This window comes from Leuresthes tenuis, unplaced genomic scaffold, assembly GCF_036924035.1.
Source record: "Leuresthes tenuis unplaced genomic scaffold, fLeuTen1.0.hap1 SCAF_12, whole genome shotgun sequence".
Classification (NCBI taxonomy): Eukaryota; Metazoa; Chordata; class Actinopteri; order Atheriniformes; family Atherinopsidae; genus Leuresthes; species Leuresthes tenuis.
In genome coordinates this window covers 23,850,299-23,864,657 of record NW_027325366.1, presented here as the reverse complement: position 1 = coordinate 23,864,657, position 14,359 = coordinate 23,850,299, and the positions used below count along the sequence as shown (strand labels likewise).

The 14,359-nt window shown below is 39.8% G+C and overlaps 1 protein-coding gene across 2 annotated transcripts in view; it reads right to left on the bottom strand.

The window, feature by feature from the left end:
• The window catches only part of abca12 (ATP-binding cassette, sub-family A (ABC1), member 12), a 99,648-nt gene that overhangs the window by 43,235 nt on the left and 42,054 nt on the right, over positions 1–14,359 (bottom strand). For both annotated transcript variants that reach the window (XR_011917965.1, XM_072397217.1), the window contains exons 56-68: positions 14,214–14,322; positions 12,583–12,637; positions 10,811–10,988; positions 10,463–10,578; positions 7,280–7,442; positions 6,868–7,121; positions 6,246–6,450; positions 5,578–5,687; positions 5,098–5,248; positions 2,000–2,134; positions 1,326–1,429; positions 942–1,034; positions 723–828 (exon numbers count right to left, since the gene is read on the bottom strand). Coding sequence is in view for 1 of the 2 variants with exons in the window: in XM_072397217.1 (XP_072253318.1) it covers positions 723–828; positions 942–1,034; positions 1,326–1,429; positions 2,000–2,134; positions 5,098–5,248; positions 5,578–5,687; positions 6,246–6,450; positions 6,868–7,121; positions 7,280–7,442; positions 10,463–10,578; positions 10,811–10,988; positions 12,583–12,637; positions 14,214–14,322 (1,779 nt within the window). In the remaining variant the exon portion in view is untranslated. The remainder of the gene's footprint in view (positions 1–722; positions 829–941; positions 1,035–1,325; positions 1,430–1,999; positions 2,135–5,097; positions 5,249–5,577; positions 5,688–6,245; positions 6,451–6,867; positions 7,122–7,279; positions 7,443–10,462; positions 10,579–10,810; positions 10,989–12,582; positions 12,638–14,213; positions 14,323–14,359) is intronic.

Below are 14,359 nucleotides of genomic sequence, written 5' to 3'. Positions count from 1 at the left end.
GGAACCAGGAAATGTAATTACAGTGACACTGTCAAGCACTGCTTGATTAGATTCTCTTAAAATTTTTATAAATATAGCAACGATAACTAAGAGAAGCATCAAGGCAATATATGTAAATGTTTACGTCACCACGTTTTTGTAAGAGTAGTTTGTTGTGACCCCTTTTAAATGGTGAATATGTTTTACTTTATGGTTCTTATTCTCTGAGGTTCCCAGTTTTGTTGACTGTGATAGAAAACAGACGTTCCTGTCTTGTCCTTTTATTTTCACAGAAAATGGAGTGAAAATGGAGTGTTCCTCAAAGCAAAAAACATCTGATAGAAAAAGATGTGACGTTTAAAGAAAATTAATTGAAGAAAAAAGGATGAAGCTTCAGAATTTTAAGTTCATACATACATATTCATAGGAATTAAAATTCTGTGGCTGTATCTCTTTTTCTAATGCTAGGGGCAATATTCCCACCTTATCTAATCCTTGATATTAAAATGATCCAAAAAGAAATCCAAAAATATTCCAATTGGATTACAATATCTGACATCTGATATTATCAAAATATATATTTGTTTATTTAGATATATTTTAAGTGTATATTGGTCATAGAGTTTTCTAATTTAATCTTTTTAGCACTCTAGACAAGGAAAAACATTCATACAAAATCACAAACATGTGATTTCTCCTTATCCAAGTACTGTTGACAACTTAGAATAGCTAAGAAAGCTCACCTTGAGATAGATACTGGGGAATCTGCGCTGCATAAAGCGAGTGATTGCCTCTGCATCACAAGAGGCGTCGGCCAAGTACATCTTCACAGTGAATCCGCTACCGAACCTGCCCAAAGAGTATTTTACAAACAAAGCACTGTTATTTCATGTCTGAGGGGCAGTGGTGTGGGTAGAAGAGGAAGTAAAGGGTGGTCTGAAAGATGAGCAGAGGTCACGAACCTGTTCTTAATGTGCTGCAGGGAGCCCAGGCATTGGAAATGACCGTTCACCATGATGGCAAGACGGCTGCACAGTGCCTCACACTCCTCCATGCTGAGATATGGAGACAAAGAGAGAAAGATAAAAAGGTCATACAAGAACCCTTTGAGCTTAGAGTAATTAGCAAGGCTTCCTGTGCATTTAATGTTACTGTAGTTCTTATCTGCAGGACACTGGGAAGGAAAATGTCCTAATTATAATGTCCCAGAATGCTAACCAGCTCTGCACAAACTATGAATGTTGTATATTTAATCTTACCTGAAAAAACTGTGGTGAATGGAATTTAGGAATGTTTTGATCAAAATGTCGTTGTTGAGAATAATCTCTGTGTGACACACTCCTCACCTGTGCGAGGTAAGGACCACGGCACATTTTCCTCTCACTTCCTCAGAGATGATCTTCCAAAAGTGACGCTTACTGCGAGGGTCCATGCCAGAGCTGGGCTCATCCTGTGAGTAGAGAAGGAATGAGTAGATTATACGGTTGCAGGATGATGAGATCACAGTAAAGAGAAAGGAAAAAAAAAAGAGATTATTAACAAAAGTAGCATGAAACAAGCACAGTGCAGTACATGGAGTGTGAGAAGGGTAAGCAAGGGATGGTGACAGAGTAAGAGTAATCACTATTCATAAAAGGAATATAAAAGTGAAGATGAGAGGGCCTCTGTTAAAGGCAATTAAAAAGGAGGGGGAATTAAGAAGACACAGTGAGGAAAGGGATGGAGAGTGTTGAGGTACGCAGGAAGGAAGGAGCCAGCTAAAGACACAAGAGGATCTAACAGAGACATAAGGTAGAAACAAAATGTAAGACTACAGGGAAGACCATCCTAGGGTAAGCTTTAAAAAGCAGACTAATTAACTGCATGAGATCTTTCAAGTAAAGGGGATCAATATCTACTTTACTTCAAAGACTATTGTAAGAAGAACAGTGTACAGTTAGCCTAGTATTTGTTTTCTGGAGACCAGTCAGGCAATTCATTAGGCAGCTGCAGCAGTGTGAAACAGGTGTGTCCTCCTCACCAGGAGCAAGATTTGTGGATGTCCAACGAGAGCCAGTGCAGTAGAGAGCTTCCTGCGGGTGCCGCAACTGTAACTGTCAGTTGTGATGTTTCTGTGCTGATTTAGCCCCAGTTTCTTCAGCAGGTAGTTCACCGCCTGAAAGGGAAACAGGCAGGGGATTACATAACGGAGAAGCAGAATAACAAACATCAGTTACACATGTTACACATGTTTTTATCTGAGAGAAAATAGTCCTCCAGTCTATCTCTGCTGCAAACTTGTACTCAATACAGGAGATGTACAATGGTCTTGCAGTCATCTTGTGAGTCAATAGCTCTCATAATTTCTCTCCATGTATGATGAAAAAGGAAAGTAAAGGAAAAGTTTGTCAATTCAATAGGCTGTGCTCTTTCCTAGCTTCAAGCTTTGCAGGAATAAAATCACCATTGTTAACTTGAGCAGATCCAAGAAAACAGGTCTCCTTAAATTAAGTGAATTTCCAAATATTTAAATCCATCAAATGGATGCTTTCTGTAGAGGTCCAATATGCCACTACACATACTTCAGTGCCTGTTCACAACAGGAAAATGAGCAGAGAACATTGAGTGGTGCTACTCCTTATTGGCTAGTTGATATTCATGTTCTTACAGTAATTGCCTTCCCTTATGCTGTCCAGCACAGCAACAAAGTAAATTACATGAATTGTCCACCGGTCCCGCTGCCATGGATATTTAATTTTGTTTGCACAACAATGATGGCTTTACTTGGTTACTTTTTTCTATGTAGACTCTATGCATTCCTTGGGGCTGCAGGAAGTGATGCAGCACAATCCATTTGGTGCATGTTAGTTTATCCTGTGAAAGCTAAAAACAGAAACCTTTTAAGGGGGTAATATGTGACCTTAGGAAACTATTGCGAGCAACAGCACATCAGTCCAAACAAACAGCCAAGACAGAAGCTGAAATTTACAGGCGCAGCCTTTCAAATAGCTTAAGCGGCGTTTTGAATGCAAGAATCTTTTCCAAAAACTAGCATCTTTGAGGGTCATTGCTGAACATGTCTGGTGGTGTGACAATGTCTTATTTCTTTGGTACTTTTTTCCCTGCAATTATGTTCTAAGGCACAAATAAAAGCATCCATGACTCATGAAATTGTCATTTGTGAGAACAAAGCCACGAATCATAGCGATAAAATGTTCACAGCCAATTGTTTCACAGAGGTCGTGTTCTAAGGCATGAATACAAACATCCACACATATCGCAAATAGTTAGTTGCAGCAGTATTGAGGTTTAGAATATCAGACAGCATATTAGAACATTAATGAATTATGACCACATCAGTCGCTGAAAAATGCTTACCTTTCATACTGATAATTATGAACTACAACCATTTTTTCCATCATTTATGAAATATGGAAATGTGGAAACCAGATCAATAAAGCAAGCAAATGCAATAGGTATCTAATTCTACTAGGACCATCTGCTTCTCCTATTTAAGGGCATTTGGTTTTGGCTGATTTTTTTTCTTTTTTATCTGGTTGATTCACTGATCTCATTTACCTGAACACTGTCTATACAATTTTATACTTTAGACTAGTACCAGCAACATGTCATATTCTTACAAGTTTCAGATCAAAATATGTTGTTCTTTATGTTCTCTCATAAAAGCCATTTTCCATCACCTTTGATGTAACAGCTCATTAAGCCGACAAAGCCGTGTCAATGCAAAATGACCCCATTAAGACTTGTCTCATTATCCACAGCTGGGCGACTGTCAGTGGAAGACATCATAAGAGAAATTCTATATATAACCTCATCTTTGTGAATTAGCCTGACACCATTGCTGTGGCTATTATAACCACTGTTGTCACTTCCCTGAGCAGAGAGCAAGAGCTGTAACAACAGCAGTGATGGTGATTAGCGCCAGACAGATCCATTTCTCGGCTGTTTTGTCTATGTGTCTGTGACCGTACTTGGTAAGGTTTGTCCTCAGTTCTGCTGATAAATGACTGAGACAATCAATGTTTTTGAGCTTCTGTAGAAAATCCTGTAGAGAGTAAAAAACACATCTGGTAGTCTTTTTGCATACAACTCAGATTTGCCATGACTAGTGCAGTGCTTGCTGTCACTCCTTTTGGGGAATAAAATGATATGTTAGCATTTCACCTGAATGCATAGCTAAGTGTAACATGATCTCAGTGAATATATATATATATATAGATAGATATATATATACTTGTTCTGAAAGGCCACAGAGTGAGCAATGCCAGAGTCAGCAACAGGAACAGGAAACTGGGATAGATTATACTAAATAGGGGAATTATTGAGGAAAACCTGTGTCAGTCTTCCAGAGATTTCAGACAGGGATCAAGGTGCACCTTTCAGTAGGACAATGACCCTTAGCATACTGGTAAACATTTAAATGTGTTGGAATGGACAAGTCAAAGCCCAGACCTCAATCCAACTGAGAATCTGTGCCATGGCTTAAAGATTGCTGTACACCAGCACTTCTATGAGATCCAGCAATGTGCCCGCCGAGCAAGAAGTAGATCAAGAGAAAAGTTAGAGCAAGGAACAAAGACCATACAGGTTGACAGACAGACAAATATTCTTTAATTTATTTCTAAAATGTTTCCTAAACTCCTCAAAGCTGCTTATTTTCTTTTTGTTACTCTGCTGATTCCTCTCAACTCAGCCGCACTGACAGACAGGCACACTAAGTAATCACCACAGAAGCAAGATTGATTAGTTCTCACAAAGATAAATGAGAAGAATGGAGCTAAAGTGACACATCTAATAAGTTCCTCTCCCTATCAAAGTATCATTTAAATACAAATTTGTACGCACTGATGCAAACAGTATAAACTTAATTCTAGAGTTTGGACTCCAAGCCGAGCTGAGAACAAATGCTTTTCCATTTCGCCCCCGACTGTAAAGCTTTCAACACACATCACTCAACACTTCACACGCTCTGATTCAATATGCACAAAAGCAACAGCTACTAGTCTTGGAGTGAGAATGCACCCTGGAATTCATATCAGATCTGGCGTCATTTTGTGGATGATGCTGCCACTACTCAAAGCTTTAAAAGACAGAGCAGGATCTGCAAGTCTTCCTTACCCCATCTATCTCCCGCTTTGAGATGCCACGAATGCGAGCGTAGAAGTACAAATGCTCCTCTCCAGTAAGCAGCTCATCGAGTGCATCAACCTGGGGACAGTAGCCGATGTTAATTCCCTCGTTCCTGCACTCCATGATGTCTACCAACCGCCTGAAAAACAACAACAACAAAAAAACAAAAAACAAAACGATTACTTGAAAAGGCATCCAGGAATATAAGAGCCAATATTTTTCAGGCTGTCACATATTCAGTCTGACACTATGACACAACCAGAGAGCCTTTCAAATATGATTTATATTTTACGAAAAAGTTGTGCAAACAGTATTCTGTTATACATATACCAATAACACTGCACATCAAATTTCGATGCAAATGATAATAGTGCTGGAACTGGAAAAGTAATAAAGACATAAATAAAAGATGTGAAGATATCCGCCGTGTTTGTGTTATGTGCATAAATGAATCATTGTACAGCTTACCCGTCCCAGTCCCTGATCTGTGCAGAGCCATCAGTGGGGCTAACATCTCCGGTCAACATCTTGAAGGTGGTAGTTTTTCCTGCCCCATTCACTCCCAGCAGGCCAAAGCACTGAAAGGCAAACATTCATTTCTTAAACCATTTGAGTAATAAGCAGTTATTAGAGCTACTCTCGCACTCATGAAACAAAAATACACTCATAATCAAATGAATGATGTTCCCACAGCCAGCTGCAATAATTGAGAAGAGGAATTAGCTATTTTTGATTTTGGCATAACAGATGAGGTTCTTTTCGTCCAGTCTGAAAGATGAAACATTTTAACTGACTTAAGGATAAACGCAATGTGCTGGGTTGTATTTTCATTCTGCATTAAACTTTTTATTGCAATCATAGTGGCCTCCAAATCCTAAAATTTCCTTGCTAGTATATGAATCTCAATTGAAAACTGTGCTGAATTAAGAACATGAACAGTGGGCAGTGTTAGCCAGTCTAACTCAGTCTCTGATTCCACTTCACATGTGACCAGAAACAGTGTAAAACTCAGTAATACTATGCTGGAGACTGTGTGTTTATTTGGAAAATTACAGACTGGCTGTCCTCGTGAGAAGTAAGTAATTAATGAAACCACCTCGCTGCCTTCAGTTTGAAACCATTCTATTATTACTCACCTCTCCAGCAGGGATGCCTACAGACAGCCTCTTGACAGCATGGACCTTTTTCTTGAGATGTTGATAGACCTTAGTGAGATTGTTGACCTGCAGTAAGTCCGAGCTGGCAGCACCACTGGACACTCGCAGATGCTCCGCTGCCACATCCTCATCCTCATCCTTAGGAGGAACCTGGTGCACGGTCTTCCTGCCCAAAACTGCATCTCTACAATGAGAAAGAAAGGTTTTGTTTCTTTCTTTGTTACTTTGGTTTATATACATATATTTTTTAATTACTGCTTGGTCCTAAAGCTGAGGAAAGAATATCTGAAAGTAAATATAACATTTGAGTTCTTCATACTCAAAGTGGCTCTGTTACATAACCAACTACCAATTTGCATATCATATGCCTTTATTTCATCCCACATTCATGTTTTGAGCTGCAAGACGGCAGCAAATCTTTTTCAGCTCTAGCAGAAAGCAAAACCTTTCGATATGGAGCACCATACATTAACAAAAGCAAAGCATCTGAAACTGATCATGGTACAACATTCTGTGCATAGAGAACAATCTTAACTGCATTAAAAGTCTGAATTCCATAAACATCACATCAAATTACTACTCCAGTGTCTGTTTTCCTCACCTTATTTTGCGCATGAGAGATTTGTTGAGCAGAAGACGAAGAGTGAAGAAGATCAGGCCTTGGATGAAGGAAGAGATGAACATCCAGCCCAAGCTCTCTGTGGAGAATGGGTTCTTGTAGGCGTCAATTCCGTAGCCACTGAGAATCTGAACCTCTATGTTCGTTCTGGCCAGCTGCATCAGCCCATTTCCAAAGTTGAACTGAGGGAAGATGTAGAAGGCATAGCACAGCTTCTGGAAGATGTCCTGGATTACCTACAGCGGGTGGGACAGAACAGAAGATACTGAAAGGATCTGGTTGGATTCGTGGATATGTGAGGTATATTTTCTTATTAGTGAGCTGAACTGTGCATCTAACGTCTACAGAACAAGTTTCTAACAAAGGCAACCTGAATGCGGCAGTTTATTCTGACCTCTGAGTTGTGGTGTGATATTTGACCCAGAAAGTAGAGGACGGAGGTAGATATGATGGTGTTCACAGTGATGAAGAGGTTGATGCACACGTAGCTGATGAAGGCCATCTCTGTGTCTTTGAAGACACCTGATAAGAGATACATCCACGGGAAGGTAGCGAACCTGAGGAATACAATAATAAGGAGTATTTTAAACACACAGTCTACTAAGAATAACTATACACGCAACTTGAAAAAATACCCCTGCTGTGATCTGACTGGGGCAGCTTCAGTATAGAATACAAACATGAACAAAGTTAACATTGAGCATTCGTATGGTTTTCCTCACAACTTCATATTCTAAGCTGTATCTTTAACTGAGGTGGGTAAGACCTTTAACTGAAGAAACAGTAGCTGTGAACCTGATGAAATCAGGCACCAAAGAATACTGACAAAGGAAGGAGGAAAATACCACACCATGAGGAGGGTAAACATTCAGTCATGATGCCAAAATAGACAGAGACAAATGACTTCTCTCTTTATTCCCCAGAGGGGGGGCAGAAGATCTTTTCCCTTTTTTCCTCATGCAATTGTGCTAGTTCTGTTGATTGGGGTGTTTGGGTCAGTGAGGAAAAGAGGAAGGGGGGAAAGGAGAAAGAGATGAAAAACACAAAAGCAGGGTCGGAAAAGAAAGAGACACAAACAGATAGAGTCAGACAGAGACAAAGCATCTGTGTGCCATGCCCAAAAAAAGGTGCTTGGTAGGCAGACTGTGGGTGCCAAGCCATGACAAGGAACAGAAGAGAGAAGGCTGCAGACCAGACCAGGTGGGTGCAGCCTGACAGATGGAGTACTGCGATTACTCATTGCTTGGGAGGGAGACATCTGTCTGATAAATGAGAAGGAGAGTGCTGACTTGGCCTTCAGTGATATAAGGCTCAGTATGAGGCCTGCAAACAACAACGGCAAACACAGGAGCTAAACTTCATCTTCAGCAGCTGAATTATTTAAAAGGAGCCTTGTAATACAGATGGGGGGGCCATGACACATCATTGTTTTTGACACTGTTTCAAAATCTAAATCTCTTTTTTCAGATTGATTTCAAAACACTGGTATTCTTAGATTACAGCTAACCTCTATCTCACACTAAATCATATTGTTATTGCCATAAGCTCTGTTACATCCTGATCCTCCTTTGTCCCTCTCTCTGGCATTTTTTGCGTGAATGGGATAAACATGTTGGCAGAAACTTTCCTATCAGGTTTTCAGTCCTAATGCCATCTGTATTTGCAAGAAATCTTATAACAAAATTAGCTGTGTTTACATTTGAACAACAGCAGCCTCCTTATGCTCAGCGCTGTCAATTCAATCTAGCAGCAAAGTAACACCCATTAGAGGCTAGAAATCTCAGCGCATATGTGAGGAAAGGCTGTTGTAAACGTAGAAATGTTTGAATGACCGCATTTAACTGTTTGGCAACAACTCCTTGGTTGCTAACGGGTCATATTGAGGAGGATGCTCAGATTGCCATCATAACACACCATACGTCGGTTTGCTTGGATCTAAACAGTCCATTTTTCGTAATGCTTGTTATTTACATGTTTGCTGCCATATCATGCTCATACACACGTTATTATGCATCCATATTACCTATTTAATAGTTCATCACTGTTTAAGCTTTTATCTCAGTGAGCCCCTTCTCCTAAAAGTCTAAGAGCTCATTTATGCTCAATGCTAAATACACAGACGCATACGGACGGACCCTTCTGTCCGTCCTCTGCGTTCATTTCCACGCGTATCCAAACATAGCAAACAGAGCAAACGGAGCAGTGGCATCGGAAATCATGGGGCAGTGTTGCGCTGAATAGCTCACATGCGCCCAGCGAAAGAAACAAACAAGAAGAAGACAAAAACAGAAACTTTTTGAGGAGAGGCTGGTGTACGGAACTACAAACACATCTATGATGTTACCTCGCTTGGGCAAAGGTACAGAGAACTCCTAAACAGCTGGGAGGGGATTTGGAAGTGAACTCTGAGTTCTGCACTGCCTTCTGGTGGATGTACTAACAACCATGCTAACGTAAAGCATGGGTGGGAGTATGTGGGCATTGACGCTTGACAACGTTAGAAACTGACGTACCTATTTATGTAAAGTGAGCATACATGAGCCTTAAGTCTGCACTGATAGGTCAAAAACTGCTGAGCAGCAGGCAGATGCTCACGTTTTGTTTGATGTTTTCCAAATTAGCCACTGGGCAGGCATTATGAAAATATGTTTTGTGACGATGTCATGTAACGTGGAAAAAGTCTGATCTATTAATGATTTGTTTCTGGCATATCATGAGCAGTGTTTTCTGTGGGAGAGAATTTTGAACTTGCTAATCCTTATATTGTATGGAATTATGTATGGTTTCACTCAGCACAGCTCTTCTTCTCCTTAGTTTTCCATTACAGACAGTATCCCCTTAACGTTACCAATCAGAGCGTGTGTGAAGCTGGAGGAGCACAGACAGGAAACACACTATTTCGCTATGCGTCAGTTTATTACATTACATTGATCCAGCGGATGTTTTTAATCCAAAATTACTTACACATTAGAAGTATGGAGAGGTATTTAAACTGAATGAGAATACAATTGGATTTTAGGTCAGAAGGGTTTGAATACCTTTTGGATGGATTATAAAGACTATACCATTTAATAGATAATCCTTCAGACTTTTAAAATGCCAAAAAAAAAGAAAGAAAGCTGTATAACACTTTGATGAGTCAAGTGACTGTAACATCACCTGCATAGAGCTTTTAGCTATGATCTTATGGGATTTTTCTTTAAATTCATTGGACTACCTTGTACATTGAACAATTAGTGGTACCCTTTACATTCAAAACTAAAACTAATACCAAGTTTTAAGCAAGCATCCATATTTTGCAAAATTTAATCGAGAAAAAGTTCTATCACCACTGATATAACCATATGGTAGGCTATCGATCTATCGGCTATCGAACAAATGAGACTTTCAGCTTTACAACTTTAAAAGTTGTGGTGGCAAATCTGGCACACCTTCAATAATTGTCTTACTATTATTTTATCCTGCCCCTTTGGATGCCCCTTACACTGTGCTCAACAATTACAGAAGGAAAAAAACTAACAATGGCAACGCAACATATACTGATGGTTATTTCTCAGCTTTAACTCAATTTACTTACCCATAGAGCACGAGAAGGAGGGTGATGGCAGCCAAATTTTGGTGATCTGTAAATGCTGGAATCTGGAAGGCAGCAATCACTCCGATGGTCAGAGTCACAGGGATCATATAAACAACCTGTGGAAAAAGAAGGAACATAGTGGCATTTGATTTCATTGAAAGCATTTTTTGATCATAACAGAATATTTTGTTACAAATAAAAACTGAGTCCACATATGTGCATTTAAAATCTTGTTTCTCACTTTTAATTTTACTGGAACTAAATTTGATACATGGTTTGCTCAATCTATTTCATGAGATGTTTGTTTCGGTGTGCTGCTTAGTGATTTGAAAGATTTGAAGATGTTACCATGTCATAAAAGAAGTTCACAGCCCAGTAGAAAGGCTCACTGATGCCTGCAATGTGCTGGAGCCTCTTGAGCCCGCTGTGGTGCTCACTGACTTCATAGATGGCAAAGCTGGCTGTCATAATTGAATAACCTGTCAGCACACACATAGCCACGAGGATCTGGAGCATTCCCTGAACACTGTGAGGAAAAGATCATGTGATCAAGTGTTATTTATGTTCATACTTATTATCATTATTATTCACCATCATAAAATTGAATAAGAGGCAATATATTTTACCAATATAAGAGCAGAGAGACAGCAACATACACATACGAATCAATATATTCTGATGAGCTGGATTGCTTTTAAAAAAAAAAGGCAAGCTGGTGCAAGTCTTCTATTGAGACAATGGCCCACATTACAAATGATCATTAACAATCCCTGCTGAGCTCTGACTCATTAGATCTATTGAAGTGGGGTGAAATAAATAGAGTTCCATTAATAAGTAACAGCTTTGTATAAAGAGATGCTTTTGCCTCGTCTATGACAAAATAATAAAAGAAAAAAAAGAGAGAGACAATGTAGAGACCATCTTCATGCTGCCCTTGCTGTATTGTATGTATTGTATGTAAGCCAGAGGTGTTGTTGTGAGCCTGCAGAGTCTATTGTCCAGATTAGACCCCAGGAATTCAGTTGAGGCTTTGATCCCTTAGTTACTCTTCAACACAGGGTGCTCACTCAAACTTTCTTCTTGCCATGTCAGAACCGATTCATCTTACATGCTCTCTTGCCTCGCCTGCATGCTGCTGAGCTACTTCTACAGTACCACTCCCCTCTGGCTGGAGCACACCACCAGCAACCAGACTGAAAATGCTCCATGAGACTAAGAGGAGGGTGCAGATGGCGGTGACCAGGAGGGACAGAGAGAGAAAAACAGAGAGGCAACTATAGTGGGCGTTACAGTGCAGCACTAACTAAAGAGAATAGCCAGGAGCTGCAACTACTGAGCAGGCTTGTTAACAGTACAGTCTTAGAATTTGTCCCATGGGCGTCGCTGCTGAATGGCAAGAATCCGCAACTGGAGTAATACAACTGCCATAACTCTAACACAACACAGGCCAAGTCAATATATCAAGTAGGAAGCATTGACTGAACAGGATGAGTGAATCTGCAGCACCTCAGTGAGCTACAAAAATTGACGACCAGTAACACTGAATCAGCCAGTGAGAGGGTTAGCGCTAATAAGGCACCAGAGAGGAAGAAACTTCATGAAGCCACAAGATCAAACAAATCCACACTCAAAAAGATTAATTTGATTTGATCCTCCGGCACACACACTTGATTGCATGTTTACTCACAATCACCCTGTCTGGGCCTATAAAGCAAAATGTGGAGAATTTTTAATAAACTTTTTTGGGCAAAAAGGTGAGAATCAATGTATTTCAGAGCCACCTTCAGGAAGGATAAACACTCATTACATTTGGACTCTGATCAATACCGTAAGCTCAGGTGAATCCATTTAGAAAATTAAATATGGGTAAATACTGCTGTCATGTACCTCCCTGACCTAAATCCAGCCTGACCTTTAAGACCAGTTGAAAAATAGATTTTTTTTTTTTAGGAACTTTTTCAAGCAGGGTAAGCAATATTCTTTATAGTAACGTGAGTACTTTTAGAATATTTATGCCAATAAAAGTGCTAATATGAATATTTTTGAGTAGATGTTTCCATTTACATTTGTATGATTATATAGTGGCAGTCAATTCAGCAAAATTTGAGCACAATACTTACATTGCATCTTCATCATCTGCCCGGCCAAAGTAGGGGTGGCTGGAAATTGAAATAGCTGTAATAGAAAGAAACAGGGTATCATATTAGCAATGGAAAAACAACAGCATGCAGGCTATTACTGAGCACAGGAACCAAATGAGCAATGATATTCTCTTAGTCTGAGACACATCTTGCAAAATATAGTGCGAGATGATTTAATTTGCCAGTGCACACGAAGGGAATTGAATTTTATTTATCATTTCTCAGGGTCTTCTAGATGCTCTCAGACATAAACTGCCCTTCCTCGTGTGTTTATTGAAATTTCTTGAGGTAGGAGAGCAGGACCTGAAGCAAAGCTGTCCCAGAGCTGGCTGGAGGATCAGTGTTAATGTTTAAGGGCGCTTTTGTGCCCTTAATGTCAGGTATTACATACTAATCCATCTGTAATTATTGGCACGACATTGCTACTAACCTTGGATTTGGCTAGGTTTCTTTTTATATATTTCCCTATGAAGCAAGTTAATTCATCGGACACTGAATAATCCAAAAATCATATCCAAGGTGATGAGTCCATTTTGTGTCACCAGAGTTTCAATTTCAGAGGCTGGAACTGGTATACTTTTTATCAGTCACTGATTTATCATATTTAGAACATTGTGGCAGAAAGGCTTCCACTCCAAAACATATTTTAAGGTGAGAGGGATCAAATCTATAGCATGACACTGTAGATTGACGGACTGGAATTCGATGGCACATCTGCGACAGTAGGCAGTTATGTTGAGATATTCTGCAAGAGAGGGATGAAAGCTGTTTGATGCAGACCTCTAAAGGGTGCCAACCCACTGCTGATGCTGTTGTGTACAACGTAAGGGTTAGAACATCAGGTTTGACAGATAAACTGGTCACCTTGAAAAGTAATCTCCATGGATCTCTACTCCTGCTAACCTCCACCACCACTGTTAATAGTTAAATGCTTATGCTTTACCCTTGAGCTCTTCTACCTTCTCCGGGAGGATTAAAATGCTTGGGTCTGTTCTTGTGTGCATGCACTGCATATGTATATGAGCCATTCTTTTCATGCAAGAGTGTGTGTATGTTCATGTGTGTATGTTTGTGCAATCTTTCCCACAGGCAGATGGTCAGGGTGCTACTCAGAGCTGAAACAGCACAGAAAATGTGGGCCAGCCTTGTTTCTCTTTAGCATAGCTCCCCTGTGAGTGGCACTGATCAGTATTCAACATGTTTAGTGATGTCAGTGTGAGAACTAACAGCACCCCCTGGCTTTAATCTAGAAAAATGAATCATGGGTGAACATAATGATTATAGCTGTCTTTTTCTTTTAGCATGCAAAATGCACTGGGTGCATCATTTTAACGCTGATATGCATTCAATTTGTTCTGTCATGTCCTTTTCAGTTCATCCCTTATTTCATGCCTATGTCTCTTTTGCTATGTCAGGAAAGTGGTGTTTGCTAAAAGGAAGCAATCCTACCAAAATGATACGTATATAAATATATATATATCTTCTATAACGGTATCAAATAAGATTAAGATGTTGGAAATGTATATATTATTGTCAGAAAATTGTATCACATTTCTGTCGTTACCTTCGAATGTATAGACTATCCTCCCGTTTTTTTCCCCTAAACTTACCATATTTTTGTGGGTCTTTGTCAGCTGGGATATTGGAGCGTAGAATCAAGTTGTTGAGGCTGTTCAAGTATGCCGGCATTGTGTGGTGGCCCTCAGGATTGAACCAGACCTACGTCCATGAAGCCAAGCATGAACACAGGCATGCA